The 23,464-nt window shown below is 45.2% G+C and overlaps 1 protein-coding gene across 1 annotated transcript in view; it reads left to right on the top strand.

Moving 5' to 3' along the window:
- Positions 1-23,464, top strand: part of LOC310778002 (glutamate receptor ionotropic, NMDA 3B-like) — a gene marked incomplete at both ends in the record, with an annotated part of 137,248 nt that overhangs the window by 86,192 nt on the left and 27,592 nt on the right. Inside the window, 5 exons of the mRNA XM_083638323.1 lie at positions 1,695-1,879; positions 2,375-2,495; positions 5,358-5,731; positions 13,813-14,905; positions 17,839-17,984. Of these exons, the coding sequence (XP_083494449.1) occupies positions 1,695-1,879; positions 2,375-2,495; positions 5,358-5,731; positions 13,813-14,905; positions 17,839-17,984 (1,919 nt within the window). The remainder of the gene's footprint in view (positions 1-1,694; positions 1,880-2,374; positions 2,496-5,357; positions 5,732-13,812; positions 14,906-17,838; positions 17,985-23,464) is intronic.

Here is a 23,464-nt window from a genome sequence, read left to right as displayed (position 1 = left end):
CTTATGGTTTAAATGTAGACATTAGAAATGCTGGGAGTCGAACCCCCGTCTCTGGTGTCCGAGGAAAGGACCCCAACCACGACACCCACTTTCCACCGTGTTATTTGAAGAGCAGTTATTATTTACATAACCACTAGAGGTCAGGTTATAACCTTACATGTATCTATGCAATGTATTTTGTGTTTCACAATGTAGTGTCATCTTGTAAAGGTATTCCACGCAAAAGCAGCAATGTAAAAAAACAAAAAACACAGTGGTTATAAAATAAACAAGGCCGCTAATTTAAGTCAATTCTGAGCCTAGCATTGGGAGAAATGTGCCCACACCTGCTGCAGGTAATTACCCCGTTATCAATCACAGTCCTACTGAGACATGCCACATGTGGCTCCGCCCCAATCCAACCATAAATGGTCAATGCCAATTATCACATGATGCATATAAATGAGCCTGATTATCAATTGAACAGGGAGAAGGCATGCAGGTGTGTGTGCAGCCACATAGGTTAACTAACATAGGTTAGTTCAGGGGTTCCAAATCTCTTTTGGCTTGTGACCCCACTTTGACATCACAAAAATCTAGAGACCCCAGACATTCACATTTCGGTGTGACATTATCAGTAACATCATCAATGATGTCACATGTAACAGCAATTCTGACGTTAATGTGAGAATCCTGACATTAATTTCAGAATTCAGATTTTTCTCAGAATTCTTCTTCCCCAATCAACATTCTGACATTAAACTCAGAATTCTAACTTTATTTTCAGAATTCTGACTTCATTCTCAGAATCCCGACTTAAACACATTTTTCACATGTGGCGCTAATCCTTTGAATTGTGCATCGTGGAAAAAATTAAATAAGAAATCAGGCGACCCCCTTTGAATTCCAGCTGACCCCAGTTGGGGTCGTGACCTCACGTTTGGGATCCACTGGGTTAGTTGTTATTTTAGTAAATCCTTAGGGATCTACAGTCTGATAAATGAGAGCCCTGGTCAAGATTCAAGATTCAAGATTTTTATTGTCACTCCATGGTACAAGTATCACGTGTGAAATTCTTGTGCTGTGGACTCCGTTTACGACATAGTACAAATAGGCAACAAGCAATGAGCAATAGGCAATAAGAAATAGGCATCAATAAGCAATACTAAGCAGCAATAGGCAATAAGGCAGAATAGCGATAAGACAAGTCAGTGGCTTATTCATTGCACATAGGTGCACATGTCATGTGCATACGTTAGACGTGTTCAGACATTTTAAATTCGACGTATTTGACATGCAGGTGCAAATAGCATGTACCTTATTAAACATACAATTAACATTAGGCATTGTGCATACGTTAGACGTGTTCAGACATTTTAAATTCGACGTATTTGACATACAGGTGCAAATAGCATGTACCTTATTAAACATAAAATTAAACATTAGGCATACATAATGGTAGCAGCTGCAGTACGGTACGGTACGACTACTACACTATTTGTGTATGTTAAGGAGTCTCGTGGCCTGCGGGAAGAAACTGTTCCTCAAGCGATTTGTGCGTGCTTTTGGAACCCTGTATCTCCTCCCTGAGGGTAGCAGGGAGAACAGGCTGTTGTGGGGATGGTTTGTGTCTTTGATGATCTTCAGGGACCTCCTGAGGCACCGCTGGTTATGGTTGATGCGGTTCTAAGCAGTGTTCTCCTCCTCTCCTGCAGAACCGGTTCCACCTACAGATGTGTGTGGGCGTTGGTGTTGGGGTCGTGTCTGAGCTGCTGCAGGCCGTGCTGCGGCGGGAGGGCTGGCGGGAGGGGGCGGCCGTGCTGTGCGGCGGCCGTGAGGAGGCGCGCCGCGTGCTGCAGAGGCTGGACACAGTGCGGGGCGCTCCCCACCAGCCTGGCAGGTAGGCCTGCAGCTATCAATTACTTTAGTAATCGAGTATTCTACTAATTATTCCAACGAGTAATCAAGTAATCAATAAGAAATATATTTTAAATTATCCCCAGTATAGTCTGCACAGCTGTGTGACATGGCTTGTACACATGAATGCTACAGTGTTATCATTGATGTATGTATGGAGTTGTATGCATTTGTAATAGTTAAATTTATGAGGATGCGGGCAATACTATTCAGCTAATATTGATGAAGCAGACTGAATTGAACTGAAAGAGTACAGCTGAACTGAAAGAGGAGAGGAGCTACCCCAAAGCCCAAGATGACATCATCAAATATCCTACAGTCCACTCCACAATCAGTTTACTGTCATAGAAGACTAAAGAAGAATTTGTATATCCCCCCCCCCCCCTTAAAAATTGTCTTAAATGATTATAGATGAAAAAATAGTTGACGATTAATTTTCTGACGATCGAATAATCAATTAATCGATTAATGGTTGCAGCTCTAATGAGGCGGCATGGGACGGCCTGGACGAGGTGGCGCAGGGTGAGGGCGGCTGGCGCTTGCGTGCCCTGCTGGACCTCAGCCAGCTTGACCTCACCCGCTCGGCGCACGGCGACACGGTAAGTTCAGTCAAATCCTCCATGAGAAATCTAGCTGTCTGATTGGCTCCTGCTTTTTCCAGCTGAGAAACATGGTAAAGCTCAGGGCCGTTGTATCTCATGCCGAGATGAAAATGTTAAAACATGCTTTTGTTTCCACCTGTCTTGACTACTGTACTGTGTTTACCTGCCTCAGCAAAACATCCCTGGGTGGTCCAAAATGCTGCCACTAGGTCCTCAAAGGTCTTCACAGTTCACATTGCTCTTCACTGGCTCCGCATCAAATTTAGAATACAATGTAAAGTTATAATCATTACTTACAGAGCTCTGCTTGGTCAGGCAGTGGCCCCAGCCTACATCAGAGAGCTAGTGCAGCCCTATATCAGCAGCAGGTCCCTAAGGTCTACTGATCAGAGCTACTGCAGCCCTTTATCAGCAGCAGGTCCCTAAGGTCTACTGATCAGAGCTACTGCAGCCCTTTATCAGCAGCAGGTCCCTAAGGTCTACTGATCAGAGCTACTGCAGCCCTATATCAGCAGCAGGTCCCTAAGGTCTACTGATCAGAGCTACTGCAGCCCTTTATCACCAGCAGGTCCCTCAGGTCTACTGATCAGAGCTACTACAGCCCTTAATCAGCAGCAGGTCCCTAAGGTCTACTGATCAGAGCTACTGCAGCCCTTAATCAGCAGCAGGTCCCTAAGGTCTACTGATCAGAGCTACTGCAGCCCTATATCACCAGCAGGTCCCTCAGGTCTACTGATCAGAGCTACTGCAGCTCTTTATCAGCAGCAGGTCCCTAAGATCTACTGATCAGAGCTACTACAGCCCTATATCACCAGCAGGTCCCTAAGGTCTACTGATCAGAGCTACTGCAGCTATATATCAGCAGCAGGTCCCTAAGGTCTACTGATCAGAGCTACTGCAGCTATATATCACCAGCAGGTCCCTAAGATCTACTGATCAGAGCTACTACAGCTATATATCAGCAGCAGGTCCCTCAGGTCTACTGATCAGAGCTACTACAGCCCTTTATCAGCAGCAGGTCCCTAAGGTCTACTGATCAGAGCTACTGCAGCTATATATCACCAGCAGGTCCCTAAGATCTACTGATCAGAGCTACTGCAGCTATATATCAGCAGCAGGTCCCTCAGGTCTACTGATCAGAGCTACTACAGCTATATATCAGCAGCAGGTCCCTCAGGTCTACTGATCAGAGCTACTGCAGCCCTATATCAGCAGCATTTCCCTAAGGTCTACTGATCAGAGCTACTACAGCCCTATATCACCAGCAGGTCCCTCAGGTCTACTGATCAGAGCTACTGCAGCTATATATCAGCAGCAGGTTCCCTCAGGTCTACTGATCAGAGCTACTGCAGCTATATATCACCAGCAGGTCCCTAAGGTCTACTGATCAGAGCTACTACAGCCCTATATCACCAGCAGGTCCCTCAGGTCTACTGATCAGAGCTACTACAGCTATATATCAGCAGCAGGTTCCCTCAGGTCTACTGATCAGAGCTACTGCAGCTATATATCACCAGCAGGTCCCTAAGGTCTACTGATCAGAGCTACTACAGCCCTATATCAGCAGCAGGTCCCTCAGGTCTACTGATCAGAGCTACTGCAGCTCTTTATCAGCAGCAGGTCCCTAAGATCTACTGATCAGAGCTACTACAGCCCTATATCACCAGCAGGTCCCTAAGGTCTACTGATCAGAGCTACTACAGCCCTATATCAGCAGCAGGTCCCTCAGGTCTACTGATCAGAGCTACTGCAGCTACAGTATATATCAGCAGCAGGTCCCTAAGATCTACTGATCAGAGCTACTGCAGCTATATATCACCAGCAGGTCCCTAAGGTCTACTGTTCAGAGCTACTATAGCCCTTTATCAGCAGCAGTTCCCTAAGGTCTACTGATTAGGGTCTGCTGGACGTTCCTCAGTCGAGGCTTAAAACAAAAGGTTGTGGCTCCTAATCTGTAGAACTCTCTCTCTCTGGTTTTAAGATCTGTCGGTTTAGACTTGCCTTTGTGTAGTTGTTTTATTTTACAATTGTTTTTATTCTGTTTTATGTCAGTTTTTATTGTTTTATATGTACTGTATGTTTACTGCCTTTTTATGCCTCCGCCGGCGATAGCCAGGCCGGAGGCATTAGGGATCCGGGTTGTCCGTCCTTACGTCACGTCCGTCCGATGTTCGTTAACGTGATATCTGAGGAACGCTTTGATGGAATTTAATCAAATTTGCCTCAAACATCGACTTGGACTCAAGGATGATCTGATTAGATTTTGGTGGTCAAAGGTCAAGGTCGCTGTGACCTATCAAATGCCATTTTCAAGCTTGTTAACGCGATATCTCAGGAATGCCTTGACGGAATTTCATCAAATTTGCCTCAAACATCGACTTAGACTCAAGGATGAACTGATTAGATTTTCGTGGTCAAAGGTCATGGTCACTGTGACCTCACAAATGCCATTCCCAAGTTCGTTAAAGCGATATCTCAAGAACGGCTTGATGGAATTTCTTCCAATTTGGCTCAAATGTCGACTTGGGCGCAAGGATGAACGGATTACATTTTGGTGATCAAAGCTCAAGGTCACTGTGACCTCTCCAATGCCATTGTCCAGCTTGTTAACGCCATATCTCAGGAATGCCTTGACGGATTTCATCAAATTTGCCTCAAACATTAACTTGGCCTCAAGGATGAACTGATTACATGTTGGTGGTCAAAGTTTAAGGTCACTGTGACCTCACGAACGCGATTCCCAAGAATGAACTAATGGCGGAGGCATAAATCCGTGGTGCGGTCGTTCAAGTTCTTTTTACTTTGCGACGTCTGCTCTCAAAAGGTGCTACATAAATAAAGTTACTTACTTACACACAGATCCACGACTTCCTATCGCGGCTCCGGCCGGCGCCCGTGCTGCTGTTTGGGGGGGACCCTCAGTGCTGTGCGGCCGTGCTGCGGGGGGCGCGCGCCCTGGCCCTCACGCCCCCCGCTGTGCCCTGGATCCTGGCTCAGCCGCTCAGCCCGGATGCCCTGCACGCCATCGGCCTGCCGCCTGGCCTGCTGGCCTATGGCCAGGTGGAGCGCCACCCGCTGGATGCCTACATCCATGATGCCCTGCAGCTCGTGGCCCGCGCCGTCGCCACCGCCACGCTGGTGAGGCCGGATCTGGCCCTGATCCAGAACATGGTGAACTGCTATGACAAGCCCAACAAGCACGAGCTGCCATCCTCTGGACAGTACCTGGCCAGGTAAGACCACCTCTACACCTCCATATTGGAGTCATTTTTGTTATTCTTTCCATTATTTTTCTTTGCCTCAGTAGGTTCTGCTGTCCGAGCGATTTCTTTCAAAACCTGCACACCCACCTATCACGTGGTCAGACCCAGCTATCACATGGTCAGACCCACCTATCACGTGGTCAGACCCAACGTCTTACGTCAGATGGAGGGTCCCAATCACAAGTCAGCATTTCCGGATTTTGTCAGAAGAAATCCATGGCAAAATCTGATTGGCTGGGCTGTTACTGAAGTCTTGCTCTCTGCGTGCATTGGTACATCGTTCGAGATGCACTGCCCCATGAGTTGCATTACGCTGTCTGTGGTTGGTCAATTCATATGTCTGTCATGTTGTTTTGGTCTTAGGGGGCAGTTCTTAACCACTTTTCAAGAGATGTGGACCAGACGTAGATATCTATCTATGGCTGGCTACTGCGAGACGACCCTGCACTGCCACCCAGTGGACATTTTGTGGACAGTGCGTGCTATACCCAGGTGGAGAACTCGCTGATTGGACAGAAATTCAATCTCCTCTCTTAAAATGGAAGTAGAGCGAGAAAGACAAAAACAAACTTTGGAAATAAGCGCAAATCGAAGGCGGAAGAAATGAGTGTTATTATTGTGCCCTCCAGTCTGTTGATCTGTGGTACCATCATGGCTAAAGCCCCGAATCTGATGTTGATCCATCCATACTGAATAATAACAATCTGATGTTGATCCATCCATACTGAATAATAACAACAGAAAGAAATCAGGAGATAGTTGGATGATAAATCTTGTCTGCAACAAGAGATCTATGCTGTGCGTTTGGGTGGGGGCCGTGCATTCACACATAGACAGCACAGTGTCTACTTTAGGTTAGCTAAACTAAAGTACACACCCATTGACCGCGCGCGCACACACACACACACACACACACACACACACACACACACACACACACACATAATACACACACAAGTTGGGTGATACAGGGCAAATCTGCAAGTCTGCTTCTTTGTGTTCTCTCTCTCTCTCCCATCTCTCTTTCTGTCTCTCTCTCCCTCTCTCTCTCTCTCTCCATCTCTCTCTGTCTCTCTCTCTCCCCATCTCTCTCTCTCTCTCTCTCTCTCTCTCCCATCTCTCTTTCTGTCTCTCTCTCCCTCTCTCTCTCTCTCTCTCCCCATCTCTCTCTGTCTCTCTCTCTGTCTCTCTCTCCCCATCTCTCTCTCTCTCTCTCTCACACACAGCAGAATATCAACACATGCACAGGGTCTAAGCTCTATTCTCTGAGTTGAGTACCCCCAGGGGGGGAGGGGTGGCTTATCACACAGCCCACAGCTCACATCAGAGAGTGTGTGTGTGTGTGTGTGTGTGTGTGTGTGTGTGTGTGTGTGTGTGTGTGTGTGTGTGAGAGACAGGGAGATGCTGCAAAAACAACAGAAATAAGAGATGTGAGAGTCTGCCATTCAAACAATAAAGCAGCTGGTTTAGCTCAGCTCGCTTCTCGGTTCAGTTCAGTCACACAAGGTGCATGTGTGTTAGCAACTTGCCATTCTGGGAATCCATCAGTTAAAAAAAAATATATATATTAATCCTAACCTCTGGGGACAAGCACGTTTCAATAGACCCTTTTTATGTTTGTAAACAGCCATTATGTATTTGGTGGGCGGAGCCAAACTGGTTGCAGAAAGTTGCAACTAGCGGTTCAGCTGTCATAGAAATATGGAAGATCCCGACGCCTCCTCCACCTATTTTAAAGCTTTGCCAGTAAATAAGCTAACTCTTTCAATGGGGTGAGGTTTCTTGACCTGTACTCACTGTCAGGAATGCATCGCCAAAATAGCAGTGCCGGACATCATCATATTACTAGTTGGAATGTCCAGCGTCTATCCACCTTATTTTTGAATGACCCGCTGTAAAGTAATTATGGGTACAAGCAGGGCCCGAAATTAACTTTTTGACCCACCAGCCAGTGGCGGGTAGATGGCAAAAATCTACCCGCCAAGCATATTTCTTACCGGCCAAAAAAAAAAACGCATTTTTGTGTCACATATATCCATATATATAATTTTTTTTCAGTACATTTCAAGTAGATAAGGTATTACGTTGAAGAATACACACTTAAATAAGAGGGCAGAGTAAAATTTGAAGCAAATTATTTTAATATATTGATTGATGATTGATTAATCAATAGCCTACATGTCAAGTCAATCTTATCAATACATGTCAAGTCAATCTTGAGCTTAAATTGTTGCAAAAAAAAACAACGCAGCTAAAAGTAATAACTGCGACAGTCTCAGTGCAGACAGCGCACAACTTGGGCTACACACCTTTCTCTCCCACTCACACCTGGCACCTGCGTTAGCTCTCCTGCACTCGTTCTTGGCTCCGCTTCGGCTTTATTGGTGGTAAGCATTTTGATTCATCTCCTCATCATACGAGCTCGGCAACAAGCGCGAGCGATTGATTCATTGATTGATTCGCCCGATGTAGGCTGTCTTACCTCCGCTAAATTGACGACTGCATTCCATTCCCCTCCAGTCATGTTTGGTAGCATAAGGTGAATACGGACGGCAGAGCCAGAATGAAACAGTCTCACAAAGCACTCGTGCCAGCTGCGCAGCAAAACACACATAACTATTATCTCCTCATATATACTGTATCATACGAGTGTCGGCAACAAGTGCGAGCGATTGATTCATTCATTTATTGATTCGCCTGACGTTAGGCTGTCAATTTACCGCCGCTAAATTGACGACTGCATTTCATTCCAGAGTCACGAGAGCTAGAATGAAACAGCCTCAGGAAGCACTCGTGTTATACTACTGCGCTGAACGCACTAACGTTAAACTAACCTTACGTTTCAGACTGCTCCCTTGTATATTGTGGCTGGGATCAGCGCTCCGCAGCACACTCCCAGCGTTTAACAGTGGGAAAAATACGCTAGGTGGACACAGGCCGGCTAGTCTACACACAGTTTTAATATTACATGACGACTATTTTGCGACCCGCCACGTGGCGGACAGATGCCAAATCTAACACGCCAAAGCAAAAATATGCCCGGCATTGGCGGGTGGCGGGCTCTAATTTCGGGCCCTGGGTAGAAGGTCCGGTTTAACGTGACTTGATTGTTGCAGCTTGCGCGCAGCTTCTTCGTTAACGAGGAAATTCAACAATCAAGTCACGTTAACACCATCCCCCTCTCCCAGCGTCGGAGTTTGGAGTTTTAACGAGTCGTCAAAGTTGGTGAGTTGCTTGTAAGTTGTCACAATAAATAAACTAACTAATTAATTAACTAAAGCCGTTGTGGTAGCTACTGTGCTTGGATATGCATATTGGTTTTTACACACATCGAGCACTGTGGGCATGAGCTTCTTTAATACAAATCGTTCTATTGTTTTCCCTACACAAGAGGTTAGAGAGATGGGACGCCAATCTGAGATTGACCCAGGGTCTTGACCTTTGGGTATGGGACAGACGTTTGACTCTTTCCATATGTCGGGGACACACCCCTGTTGGTAAGAGCAGTTGGCCAGATGTGTAATGACGGGAGCCAGGTCCACTGCCTGTTCTTTAAGCAGCCATGTTGGAATGCCGTCTGGCCCACTTGCTTTCCAGGGGTCCAGCCGAGTGAGGGCTAGCTTCATCTCACTAATGCTACAGATATCACGTTGTGTGGTCGGGGGGTCCAGCCGAGTGAGGGCTAGCTTCATCTCACCTATGCTACAGATATCACTTTGTGTGGGAGGTTTGGGTAAGGGGAAAACACAGTAGGGCGTTGCTTTAGTCCATGATTTGGCAAAGAAGTTGTTCAGGGCTTCTGCAGCTTTGTTTTCTTCTACTCCCTGTATTCTAATTTTTGCATCAGGTGATTTAGTACATCCTAGGCCTTTATTTATAAAGTCCCACCATTCCTTGGGGTTCTTTTTCTTTAGATTTTGCATTTAATTTTTATAGTATCTTGTTTTTACCTTATGTATAAGTCTTTGGACGGAGTTTCTAATTTCTCTCCATTTTCCCACTTTCCCCCATTTATTATAGGCTTTTTGTCTTTTCCTGCTTTATTTTCTTCGTCATCCATGGTCTGTCCGCAGTTGTTATTTGTTTCTGTCTCACAGGCATGCATATGTCCATCGCTGTCTGGATATAGTTGTTGAAACTTGCTGCCTTGGCAGTGATGTCCTCAGCCTCGTAGACAGCAGACCAGTCAGTCATAGCGATGCATGTTGCAAGAGCCTCTTTTCTTTCTTTCGTCACTAACCGGCCCCTCCTCCGCTTCACCTTCATGTGTAGACACAGCACGGGTTTTTTTTTCCAGTGAGGCATTGGAGGATGTTCCTCCTCTATTTTCTAGAAGAGATGGGGGATTTAATAATATATATTTTTCTAATAAAATATCAATCAAATGTGTTTTTTCTGAATAAAAATCATGTTATTCTTAAAATGCTTCAACAACAGTGACCCCTGTAGAGCAGTGATGGAGCAGCATGCAGACAGAATCTGTACCAGTCTGTCATGCCCTGGTCATGCCCTGGTCATGCCCTCGGGGGGTAGAGGAGAAAAAAATCCTCCCCTAGGGCGTTTGATTCCCATGGTAATTTATCTCATGCTAAATATTATTGGTTGAAAACACATGCATTTGACAAGGAACAGTGAAATGATGTTTTTCAACCAATAATATTCAGTTGGAGCTTAACCCGCCCCCACCAATCAATACCAAACAATTAATTTATTCAACCTAATTGGTTGTTGATTGGATAGATTGCTAAGATTGACATTGTATCGTCCACTGATGAATGAGTCTCTCAATGCTGAATCAAGTAGGAAGTGAAATCCACTTTGCTGTGATGACCTGACAGGAATGATTTACGACATTTACTGACGACAGTAGCATCATATTATATTTCCCCCTTATTTTTATTTACTTTTTATCAAGCAGTAAGTGTTCACAAGCCAGATAGTTGTTGCATTGGATTATGAGCCAAAACGAGTTTCGAGTTGCGGGCCGCGGTACGGCGGGACACTGGGATATTTGCAATGTCAGAAAACTGAAATATTTGCAATGTCTCGGCTGCAGCGGTTCCACTACAGACGGCATGGATATGCAAGTAAGTCAATTGATTTCAAGTTATCCGGACCTTCTATTAAAGTCCCTGGAAACCAAAATCCACAAAAACGTTCTAACTATGTTATTTAGGGTCTTATGTTAGTAATTGTGTGTCTCAGAAATTATTATACATTACTTTAAACCCAAAGCCTTAAAATCGACACTTTTCTACAAGATTCTACAAGGTAGGCTACTTCCTCATTGAAGAGAGCAGTGCGCGAGGTGCTAAAATGCAGGAGCTTATGACGTCATAAGCTCTATATAACCTTTGTACACGCGCGCAACCCGCCCTACTGTGTGTGTGTGTGTGTGTGTGTGTGAGTAACCTTGCGTCACCAGTCTGTGTCGAGCGCTATGCTGCTCTCTCTCTCTCTCTCTCTCACTAGTCCCGAGAGAGAGAGAGAGAGAGAGAGAGAGAGAGAGAGAAGCATAGCGCACAGACAGCACACAGAGTGGGAGGGAGCGCTGTGGGGGCAAAGAACGGACAGAGATCTCTTCCTCTCAGTACGCTATGCGCGAGGCGGAGCAACGCGCGAACACACACACACACACACACACACACACACCCTTCTCTCCCTCTCTCTCCGAGAGAGAGAGAGAGACAGAGAGAAATTTCCCTGCTGCAGACGGGACACGCCCACACAGTCCGCGGGAGAAAATACACTCTAAAAACTGCCATGACTGTCAAACCTAAATTTATATACTTTGCGACGTTCATCATCGTTCAAATTTGGCTGGTGGCTTATTAACATAGGGTCCTGTGATGTGATGAACTCAAAATGCTAAATAATAAAGAAATATTTCTGGTTTCCAGGGACTTTAAATTCGGCGTGGAAATGTTTCACCGAGCAGCGCTATTTTTTCCGTATTTATGTTTCATGATATCATTTTTCCTAATACAACCCGCAACCTTAAATTCCCACATTTTTAAACTGAATTTGGCCCGTAAAACCATCGCTGACTGCAAGCCCGTTTTTAAAGCGTGCGTGGTAATCTTTATACCATATGAAAGTAGAAGAAATAAGGAATCGATTGGGACAAAGCATGTCAACCTAGCATGTCGGGAAGGGGGGGTAAATAACGCTCCAATGTTGATTAATTGGAATGTAACTAAACAAGTAACCTATGCTGACGTTGCAGCCAAGGGAAGGCACACTCTGGTTCCAGATGCAATAAAGTGTAATTTAACGCTATTTGACAACAGTTTCGGCCATAGACTTTGTCAAGTCTCATACAAACACAGTACAAGACAGCCATTATAAAGACAGTGGGCTGATTGAATGGACAACACCTGTCTTGTGAAAGCACACCTGAGTGTGATTACAATGACATCATAGGATCAGTCATGCAGTAATAGGCTACATTTTCGGTACTGGCGCAGATTAATCAAAACATTGATGTCACAGGTAGGCTGTATACCATAATATATCATGAATCTATGTGAATAAATAGATTTAGATAAATAGTAATCACAGCCTAATGCATAGAGATAAATCCTGAAACCTTCTCGCAACAGTTCTAGCCTAAAGCCAGTGGTTTTAAAAGTGGGGTCCTCAGCAAAAAGGGGGGATAATCTATTTTCACTATAATTCCATGCCATCCATAAGTAACACAATCTAAGCTAGTGTAGAAGTGAGTAACTAGGCTAATAATAACCATAACAGCACAAATAATTGACAAAAATCTCGAAATAAATATACAGTATTTACTCTGAGAAATGAAATAATGAGAAAAGGAACAATTATTGATGGTTAAAACTGAATAATGACATCACAACAGTCAAATCCTAATGCTAATTTAAAATGAGATATTCCTCTAAATCTGTCTTCAAAGTGCAAAAGAGAAGGGAAAAAATGCCCCAATTTTTTTCTACCTCCCCTGTCTCCAAGCTCATCAGCCGCCACTGGTAGACAGTCATGTGTAGACAGAGTGTAGACACAGTCATGTGTAGACAGACAGGCAGACAGGCAGACAGACAGACAGGCAGACAGACAGACAGACAGACAGACAGGCAGACAGACAGACAGACAGACAGGCAGGCAGGCAGGCAGACAGACAGACAGACAGACAGACAGACAGACAGACAGACAGACAGACAGACAGACAGGCAGGCAGACAGAGAGACAGAGTTGTCTGTGCAGATTAGAGGAGGCTGGAGATAAGAGAGCACGAACACAAAGAAAGACTTCAAAGGAATGGCATGGAAATACATTTAGAAAGGTCACATGACTGTAATACATTTAGAAAGGTCACATGACTGAACAAACTGAGTGAGCCAAATCACTGATCTGTTTGGTGCGTGGGCAAGGTGTCGGGTGTGACCGGAGACCATCACAGGCATGTATTTTTGTTCCATTAGACTTGATATAATAATATATAATGATACACTTTTTTACTGGGTTCACAAAGAGCTTTAACCATTACAATCAAATATCAAACCAAAAGGCAACAAGACAAATGGATCATAGAGGGCAAACATCCTATAATAAAATGGCGGCGGTGGCGGGCGGTGTCTGTCTGTTAGTCACTATTTGCCTCATGTTTTGTCACGTTCAGCCCGAACCAAAGGCCCTGGACCAAAATTACGTTGGATATGAACATTTTAACAACTCCAAACACAGCAGCATTTCCAACATAAATGTGAACAACTAAAACAACTTGGTTCAACGTGAACATGCCACCACCACAATGTCGTCCATACTTCCCACCCTGCCATTTCTAGAGCAGTCTGACATGATTGACATAACTCCTAGAGGGCGTGGCTAAAATGTTGATATAAATGCACCTATAAATGTTGATTTCCAACATATTTTTGGTTCAGGAATGTTGGGATTCATCATATCCGTGCTTTGCAGAAACTGGCTTGTGATCCTGCTTGTCTGAAACCATGTGATGTGATGTGATGTTATGTTATGTGAAACTGTCACCATGAGATCTAAGCTGCTGTCTACCTTGTGGTCGGCAGGTTCCTGTCGAACACCTCCTTCTCTGGACTGACCGGTCCGGTCCGGGTTCACCAGAACCTGTCCCAGGTCCTCACCTCCCAGAGATTCCACATCTGGAGCCTGCGGCGCGACGCGCTGGGCCAGCCCGCCTGGGTGACCGTGGGCAGCTGGGAGGGAGGTCGGCTGGATGTGGAGGACCAGGGCGCGTGGCAGGGGACCGGGCGTCGCTTGAGGACCAAGGGCCCGGGCGGGAGGACCGGAGGGCGCTGGAGGGCGGGCGTCCCCGTGGCGGGAAGCCGGGTTCGGGTCGTGACCCTGGTGGAGCATCCCTTCGTGTTCACGCGGGATGCGGACGACGAGGGGAACTGTCCGGCCGGTCAGTACTGTCTGGACGCGGGGACCAACAGCTCAGAGATTCTGGAGCACCACTTCCTTGAAGTGGCGGCTGGCAACAGCAGCTTGCTGCCCCCGGAGTATGGCAAGTGCTGCTACGGATACTGCATCGACCTGCTGGAGAAGCTCGCCGAGGACCTGGGCTTTGAGTTTGACCTTTATATCGTTGGAGACGGAAAGTACGGAGCGCGGAAAGGACGCCGCTGGACTGGGCTGGTCGGGGATCTTCTCAATGGAATAGCGGACATGGCCGTCACCTCCTTCAGTATCAACTCCGCACGGAGCCGAGTGATCGACTTCACCTCGCCCTTCTTCTCCACCAGCCTGGGCATCCTGGTGCGCAGTAAGGACACGGCAGCACCCATCGGGGCCTTTATGTGGCCCCTCCACTGGTCCATGTGGGTGGGCATCTTCGTGGCACTGCACATCACCGCCCTGTTCCTCACGCTCTACGAATGGAAGAGTCCATTCGGCATGACGCCTCACGGGCGGAACCGGGTGAAGGTGTTCTCCTACTCGTCGGCGCTCAACCTGTGCTACGCCATCCTGTTCGGACGCACTGTCTCCTCCAAGACGCCCAAATGCTGGACCGGTCGCTTCCTCATGAACCTGTGGGCCATCTTTTGCCTGCTGGTGCTGTCCAGCTACACTGCCAACCTGGCCGCCGTCATGGTGGGAGAGAAGACCTTCGAGGAGGTCACGGGGATCCACGACGCCAAGGTGAGGCGTGGAAACAACTCCAACTTGGGTTTCGGGTTTGATGCATGTTCTTTTCACTTCCAGATGTGGCTAAAATACAGAGAGACTCCACAGGGTCTTACAATAAGCTTCAGTTCCCAGATCACTACAAATTACAAGCAAACAAAAATAAGGAGTTCAAAGGTCAGTAGGGTTAGGTACCGAACTCTAGGCTAATTTTACCAGTATCGACCGAATGAGTACAGACGAGGTACCGCCCGAGGTAAATCATGTTTTCCAGATACATAATCTCCTAGATGACAATAACATTCTCTCCCAGTAATGTAGGTCCGAAACCAGTTTAAAACAAATTCAGATAGACCGACCCACTTCTCAAGACGGTGAATTAAAATGTTATGATCAATCGTGTCAAATGCTGCACTCAAATCTAAAAGGATCACTGTCACATGATACTTGGTTTGAGTCAGCAGCAAGTCTAAGATCATTTACTATTTTGACCTAAGGTGATTTCTGTACTATGATTGGCTCTAAAACCTGATTGGAATTTCTCTAGGATATTATTATTATTGAGGAAGGTATTGAGTTGTTTAGAGACCACTTTTTCAAGTACTTTGCTCATGAAAGATAGTTTAGATATCGGCCTATAATTATTTAGGACAGTATTATCCAGAATTGATTTTTTAAGTAAAGGTTTCACTACCCCAGTTTTAAAAGCAGTGGGAAAAATACCTGTTTCCAATGAGCTATTGATTATCTTAAGAATGTAGGGAGCTCAACTGTCATATACATTCTTAAGAAATGTACTAGGGACTGGGTCGAGGGCACATGTTGAGGAGCTAGTCTGAGCTACAATTTTATTGAATTCAGATTGGTGTCTCACAAAATGTATTAGCTGTATTTGCGATGCCCGTCTCTAATAGAGGTGACTTTGTTTTAAAAAAAAGTTGCAAATTCTTCACATTTCAAAGCAGAGGCCTGACTCAGTGTGATGTGCTTTGAAAGGGTCAGACGTTTAAAGAATCTAATCGTATATTATCAACTTTACTTTAGCATTGAAACGCAGCGCGAGACCCCTTCCTGGCTGTTCATTGGCTACTGAGTGACACATTTTGGACCTCCGCTGGCGCCACTCTCTTACTAGATTGCTCTGGCTGTTTGAAACGCTATCAGCATTTTGATTGGCTGTTTTGTGAAACTGGTTGAATTGAACAAAGTGTTTTGCAACTGTTGTGGCTGGCTGAGTTTCAGACAAGTTTCAAATGTGTTGCAGAGTGCTTTACACCATGCAACTCAGACCCTCTTCACAGCAGCCATTTTGACATGTCGAAGCAGGGCAAACACAGGTGTTCCAGTGCTAGGGCCTTCATTAATGTTATTGTTTACACCTGTGTTTATCCTGCTTTGACACGTCAAAATGGCTGCTGTGAAAAGGTTCTATTACAACTTAGTTTCATTAGTTTCAACCAACTAACGTTGCGGTAAAGTTTCACGTGTAAAGCCAGCCTTATTCGAAATGTATACTCAGGCGCAGGCATGTGCAGAGGGGGGTGCTAGAGATGCCCGAGCACCTGCCCATTTTCCCCTGATGCCCAAAGTGCCCTTTTTCTTTTCTCTCTTAAGGTGCGTTCACACCGACCTATTAAAATTTTTTGCTGGCATCGAGTTTACATACAAAGTCAATGCAAATGAGCGATTGAGCGTATATTTGCCCGGGAGAAAAATCGCTGCGCGTCCGAGCGACAGAGACAGAGCGATAGGGCGAAAATACGCTCGTCGCCCGAGATGAAATATCCCAACTCGAGCGAAATTACGCTGGCATCAGTCGCTCGCTGTTCAACGCTGATTGGCTGCCGTGTGAGAGTGAGTCAAGGATCACACTGGCTTGGAACAAACCGCTGGTTTATTGTGTGGCAACAAACCGCATTGACAGCTGATTGACAGGCTGACAGCTGACATGAAGTGGAAGTCTGTACTACCGGTATAGAGCTCGCGTTAGGAGCACGCTGATAGGCTTAGCTTGTAAACAACTACGGTGGCTCGTAGTGGACAAACATTATGACATTGCGTAACGTTATAGCCCCCAGATGTCCGTCAATTCGTGTGCCAGTTGACGAGTGATTTAAACACAGCGACAGAGCGATTCCAAAGAGTTGAATCGAGCGACAGAGAGAAAAATAAATATCTCGGTGTGAACACAGCTTTTCAGTGAAGACATGCCCAGCGTCCTTCAAAAAGAACTTATAACAATAAATAACAATTTATCAATAAATAAAATGTCTGGACAGTTGACACATGTTGACCTTTCAACCGGAAGTTAAGTAATCGTCTGTGTCTCTGCGGCGTGCACGATATTTTTTTCCCAGGATGGCGAAGGCATGACCCGCCCTTCTCTGCCTCTGATTGGCCTAGCGTCAAACGTTGTTGATCCAATCACAGTCGCTTGGCTCTCCTACCCTGGCTGCGTCTCTCCTCGTCTCCTGCGCCAATCAGAGGCAGAGATGGGCGGGTCATTCCTTCGCCATCCTGCACTGCCCGGCAGATCAGCAACAATGAAACCGCCCGCCCCGCGGTGTTGTGCCCTTTTTTTTTTTTTTTAGCCCCTGCCCCTCTGAGGGTCTCTGCACGGCCCTGCTCAGGCGCCAAAGCCCTCGCCGTAGGGCTAATTTGGCTACTACTTTACCTGCTTATTAACCTTAATTAACAGTTAACTAATGTGTCTAATAATCTTACGGTGTTCATGTTAATTCATGTGTCTATGTAATCATTGCTTATGGTGGTGAAGTCACCGAGACGACCAAGGCTGCTAATTAATGGCATTAACTAACCCTTAACTAATGTACCATTATTGTCAAGTGTTACCATTATCTGTCCACCTCCCCTGTGTGTGTGTGTGTGTGTGTGTGTGTGTGTGTGTGCGTGCGTGTGTGTGTGTGTGTGTGTGTGTGTGTGTGTAGCTGCACCACCCGTCCCATGGGTTTCGCTTTGGGACGGTCAGGGAGAGCAGTGCAGAGGATTACATGAAGAAGAGTTTCCCAGAGATGCACGAGTACATGAGATGCTTCAACGAGCCCACCACGCCACAGGGTGTCGCCACCCTCAAGTAAGACCACGCTTCATCTGCAAGTCTTTTTATGCCTCCGCCGCCGGCGATAGCCAGGCCGGAGGCATTATGGATCCGGGTTGTCCGTCCGTACGTACGATGCTCGTTAACGCGATATCTCAGGAATGCCTTGGTGGAATTTCATCAAATTTGCCTGAAACATCGACTTGGACTCAAGGATGAACTGATTCAATTTTGGTGGTCAAAGGTCAAAGGTCTCTAGCTATGAGGACACCGAGGTCCGGACCTCGGTAATAATTTCAGAAAAAAAAAAAAAAAAAAAAAAATTACAAGAGGTCTACTATACCTCTTGTAAAACAATAAATATTGATCTCATATTGCTTTGAAAACACCACATGTATAGGTGTCTTTTGTGTTTTTGTTGAATAAAACAACATTTGATTGACAATTTATAGGGCTGGCACGGATCAGAAAACCCATGGATCGGATCGCGTGACGGATTTTGAGCCACGGATCACGGATTTTTCGGATCAGCAAAAAAAGAAGAAATCAGATTTTTCTCTAAAAATTAGATTTTCGATTTGATTTTTTAATACTATTATACTTCTCTAACCATTTGTTGCCCTGCACAGCTCAAAAATATTTTTTTCTCATAAGTGACACAATTTATGCTTTTACTCTGAAGGCAGAACAACCCAACTTCCTGTATCAGCGTGGCGCTGCTATGCCTAACTTACTTGCTAACCTGCAGTCACTTGACACGGGTGAGTCTGGAAACATAACGTTGATGCTACGTTAAGCTACTCAGTGGCCCCACGTGTTGTTTTGTTCTTATGTGTTCTAAAGGCAACATTTCACCATCCGGGGATAATGTGTTCGTGAAAAGTGTGCGTGCGCGCGCGTGTGTGTGTGTGTGTGTGTGTGTGTTGTGGCTCTCGTTATCTTGTGCAGCCCGCAACACGCTGCTCGCATTCCTCTGCTTTTTCAGGTGTTGAAATAAGTTTTTTGTGATGCTGTCTTTAGTAGCCACTAGCCACAGCCTTCAGAGAGACTTTACAGTGGGGAGAAGGGTTGAGGAAGCTCACTTGTGCTTGCCATGATGATGCCTGTCTGTGTCTGGCTGCGCTGCAGGCGTTCTCATACACTAACGTTAAACGTTAAATGAAACGAAAGGGGGGGGGGGGGGGGGGGTTGGGGGTCCGCGGACCATGGATGTTCCGAACCACATTCCGAACCATGGGGGCCCTAACAATTTGATGTCCAGCCCGAGAGTGATATATAAAGAAAATGTGATGGAAGTTTAAATTGGCTGGTGCCTCCGGGCACTCCCCCCAGGCCATAAGGATAATAGGATTATAGGAAATGGAAAGCAGGAAGGGAAGCCGGGATAGAGGAAGGGGGGGGGGGGGGGTCCACGGACCATGGATGTTCCGAACCACATTCCGAACCGTGGGGGCCCTAACAATTTATGTGTTGTGTGATCAGATAGTCACAGTGTGACAGTGCACTCCACATGCAATGACGACTATTATTGGACGCCCTTTTCTATTTTTAAATCTGAAAACACGTTTATGTCATATAAGTGCCCATAGCAATTTGTCTCTTATTGTATTTATCACAAGCTTCCTGAATCCTGTGGTGTATTGTCCCATTACTCTTGCCGTAACTGAACGCAGTGTGTTCTGGGTCTTGGATGTTGTGCTTTATGGTGCTATCTGCTAAATAAATGGTCAAGTCACGTTGGTTACATTATCGTAAATGATATAAAATATATACCTGTCTCATCGCTGGTTGGAATCATGAAACAGAATTAGCGAGGCAGCTAGCCTAGCAAGTTCCAGTAGGGATTGTCACGTCAAAATGCTAAGTTCTCAATGTTAAGGATTCTATATATGACCAAATCCAAAGTCTTTCTAACAAAATCCATAGCCTAGTGGTTAAGACACAGGACGATCGAATCCCCAACGAGGTGATATTTTTTTTCTTTTGATGTAGCAAAAATGGTTGAATCTGGACATACAGTAGGCTATATGCAACACTGCTGCATGCACACTGTGCAGATTTTGTATCTGAATATCTGAATATAGCTGTTGTGGGAGCGGCATATTTCAACGTTGTGGGAAAGTAGACGAATTCCCTCGCTACGATTTCCATTCCGGATAGTTTTTTAGACCCTGACTAGATGTAGTGGTTTGACGTGCAGAAGACGGTCGGTATACGTGAAAATGTTTGCTGGGATGTCCTGCCCGAGAGTGATATATAAAGAAAATGTGAGGGAACTTTAAATTGGCTGGTGCCTCCGGGCACTCCCCCCATGCCATAAGGATAATAGGATTATAGGGAATGGAAAGCAGGAAGGGAAGCTGGGATAGAGGAAGAGTGCTTAGAGCGCAACGCTCGCTGCATTATTCACTCACAGCTCTCCTCTGCTCTCAGAAAGACTCCAGTTACTTTCTCACACGTTTTCTCCCTGGAGTTTGAAATGTTCTTAAGGCGCACAGGAAACCGTTTTAATGCCAAGTTCACTTTTATATTGTCCCTGTTAGACAAAAACTAATTAATCAATCTTCATGAGGTGAAACGAGTCTTAAAAACCCTGGGAAGGTAAATCCGTGATTAGCTCTTAATGCTGTCATTTGGGATCTAGTGTGCACATAGTAAACACCTAAAAAGTATGAGGACACAACGTTAGCCTTTGACTTAGCTATGAAATTCAATTCTTTAGAAGGACTCTCCCTTCCTCTGTTACTGGGTTGCAGTTAGGCAGGACATTATTAATCACGTAATAAAAGTCTGCCCAATCATATTTAGGAGAAAGATGATTGATGTGGGCTATCTCTCAAAGCTGACTTCACGTTAATAACGTTAGTAACATTAGCTCAAATGATAATCGTTTCATGCATGTGAAAGGAGAATGCTAAAACCTAGCTAACCTGGTTTGTTAGTGGATTATTCAAGCTTTCTAACCAAGTAGGATCCAGCAGCCAGAGAGCTGTTTTTGACCTGGGTTTTATCACCGTTATTAACGTTTTTTTTTTTTTTTTGAACTGTTGGTGGATGGTTAACTTATGACACTCATGGCTGATATGATATGGATTTTACTATTTTTAGGCCTGTTTTCAGAGGCTTTAAAATGTAATCAGCTGGAGTGAGACGTGAGTGTGTTTCTGTGTGAAATACTGTATTAGTGACGAGACAATGTGGCAGTTTGACCCCCAGCAGCAGACTGAAGTGTAGGAGCTAATCTGCTGCGTGATGGCTGTCCTGACCCATGATCCTCTCTGCTTTAGCAGACTGAAGTGTAGGGGCTAATCTGCTGTGTGATGGCTGTCCTGACCCATGATCCTCTCTGCTTTAGCAGACTGAAGATTTGGACCTTTTTTACCCCCATTTTTGTGGTGGGTTCTGCAGAGCGCAGATGTATTCTCCCTTTGTTTGATGCCACAGGCCAGTAATGCTCGCTGAATGGAATCCCGATGAGGACCACTCACGGAATCAGAAAAGAGGCTGAGAGCATCTTTAATGTCTGATGAGGCCATGGTGAGGAGTCCCAGCTGTCTCTCAGTCAGTCCACTTTGTCGGAGATTAGCTCCAGACCCGGTTTAGATTAGCTCCAGACCCGGTTTAGATTAGCACCAGACCCGGTTTAGATTAGCTCCAGACCCGGTTTAGATTAGCTCCAGACCCGGTTTAGATTAGCTCCAGACCCGGTTTAGATTTGCTCCAGACCTGGTTTAGATTAGCTCCAGACCCGGTTTTGATTTGCTCCAGACCTGGTTTAGATTAGCTCCAGACCCGGGTTTAGATTTGCTCCAGACCCGGTTTAGATTTGCTTCAGACCCGGTTTAGATTTGCTCCAGACCTGGTTTAGATTAGCTCCAGACCCAGGTTTAAATTAGCTCCAGACCCGGTTTAGATTTGCTCCAGACCTGGTTTAGATTAGCTCCAGACCCGGTTTAGATTTGCTCCAGACCCAGTTTAGATTTGCTCCAGACCCGGTTTAGATTTGCTCCAGACCTGGTGTAGATTAGCTCGAGACCCGGTTTCCGACAGGATCAACTCGTTCCTCCTACAGTGGGGAAATCCAAGAGGGGGATTCGATTTTCCATATTAAGCAAACACTCGAGACCAACAATGTATCCGCCTGAATGTAACGTCATGTTAAGTCGACACTGACGTGTAGCCATGTCATAAATACCTTCAAAGCAGAATGCTGTTCGGATTTGAAAGTAATTCCTACGTATAATCGATTTAGAACAGCCTCGATAGCAGCGTCTATATCTTGTCTATGGGAGAGACTAGATGCACCCTCCTGGCCTGCTAACCTGATGGTGGCCTGCCATATGGTTTGCTAAACCATCTGGGAACTCGTCCTTGGAAACTGTTTGGAAAAGGGCCGGTACTTAAAAACAAGACACAGAGTCCAATAACGGCATGTCTACTCTCCGTGGGAGAGTAGACAATAGGGCTTTTCACACAACACTTAGCCGGATTTTTTTTGGGCTGCCTCAAGACAGCAGCAATTTACCCAGACTAGCAACGGCGAAATGCCGCAATTTACTTTCAGAATAGGGTTTCAAATTCTCACCTTTGGAGAAAAAAAGGTATTTCAATTAACTAAACAGCAAATCTTGCATCAAAATACTGATGTTAAGATGACAAATGGGGTGAAACTGTGGCTGTAAGTCACTACTCAAAATTAATATTAAGGTTAACATTACAATGAGAGTTTTATTTTGAAAGCCCTAAAGTGGAAGAACTACTTTTACATTCTGGCTGACTTGATGTCATGCACTAAAATGAAGAAAGAAAGAAAGAAACAAAGCAAGAAAGAAAGAAAGAAAGAAAGAAAGAAAGAAAGAAAGAAAGAAAGAAAGAAAGCAAGAAAGAAAGAAAGAAAGAAAGAGAGAAAGAAAGAAAGAAAGAAAGAAAGAGAGAAAGAAAGAAAGAAAGAAAGAAAGAAAGAAAGAAAGAAAGAAAGAAAGAGAGAAAGAAAGAAAGAAAGAAAGAAAGAAAGAAAGAAAGAAAGAAAGAAAGAAAGAAAGAAAGTTCCAATGGACACTAACGCAGGGCTAGTAGAACTGCAGTGTGAATCATATATAGCCCTGGGTTTATGTTAACTTGGCTTGGGTTAACTGTGTGAAAAGGGGATAAGTTAGCTCGGGGCTATCTTGGCCCTAACCTAAGATAGCCCGGGGCTAATTAAGAGAATGCAGTGTGAAAAGCCGTAATTATTGACTTTGAAATTTGCTAGCATACCATTAGCTTTCTGGCTCTTTCATGACTAGATTATCTCCCATTGCCAAGTGGTAGCTAAGGTTCGTCCTATTTACTGGAGTAGTGAACAACATTTCCATTGCATAAGAACCTTATGAGTTATGGCTTGTGAAAAACATAATATTTTGATTGCAAAATGCATGGAAATATAAATGGTCTTTTTTCCTTTGGCAAGTGGCCATGGTGTAAGCAGGGTAATGCCCTTCGAGGTGTGAGGATTTAATGGACTCCGCGGAGGTACT

Source organism: Poromitra crassiceps (genome assembly GCF_964638095.1).
Source record: "Poromitra crassiceps genome assembly, chromosome: 6".
NCBI lineage: Eukaryota > Metazoa > Chordata > Actinopteri > Beryciformes > Melamphaidae > Poromitra > Poromitra crassiceps.
Note: the sequence above shows the minus strand (reverse complement) of the source record. Positions and strands in the feature narration are given on the sequence as shown.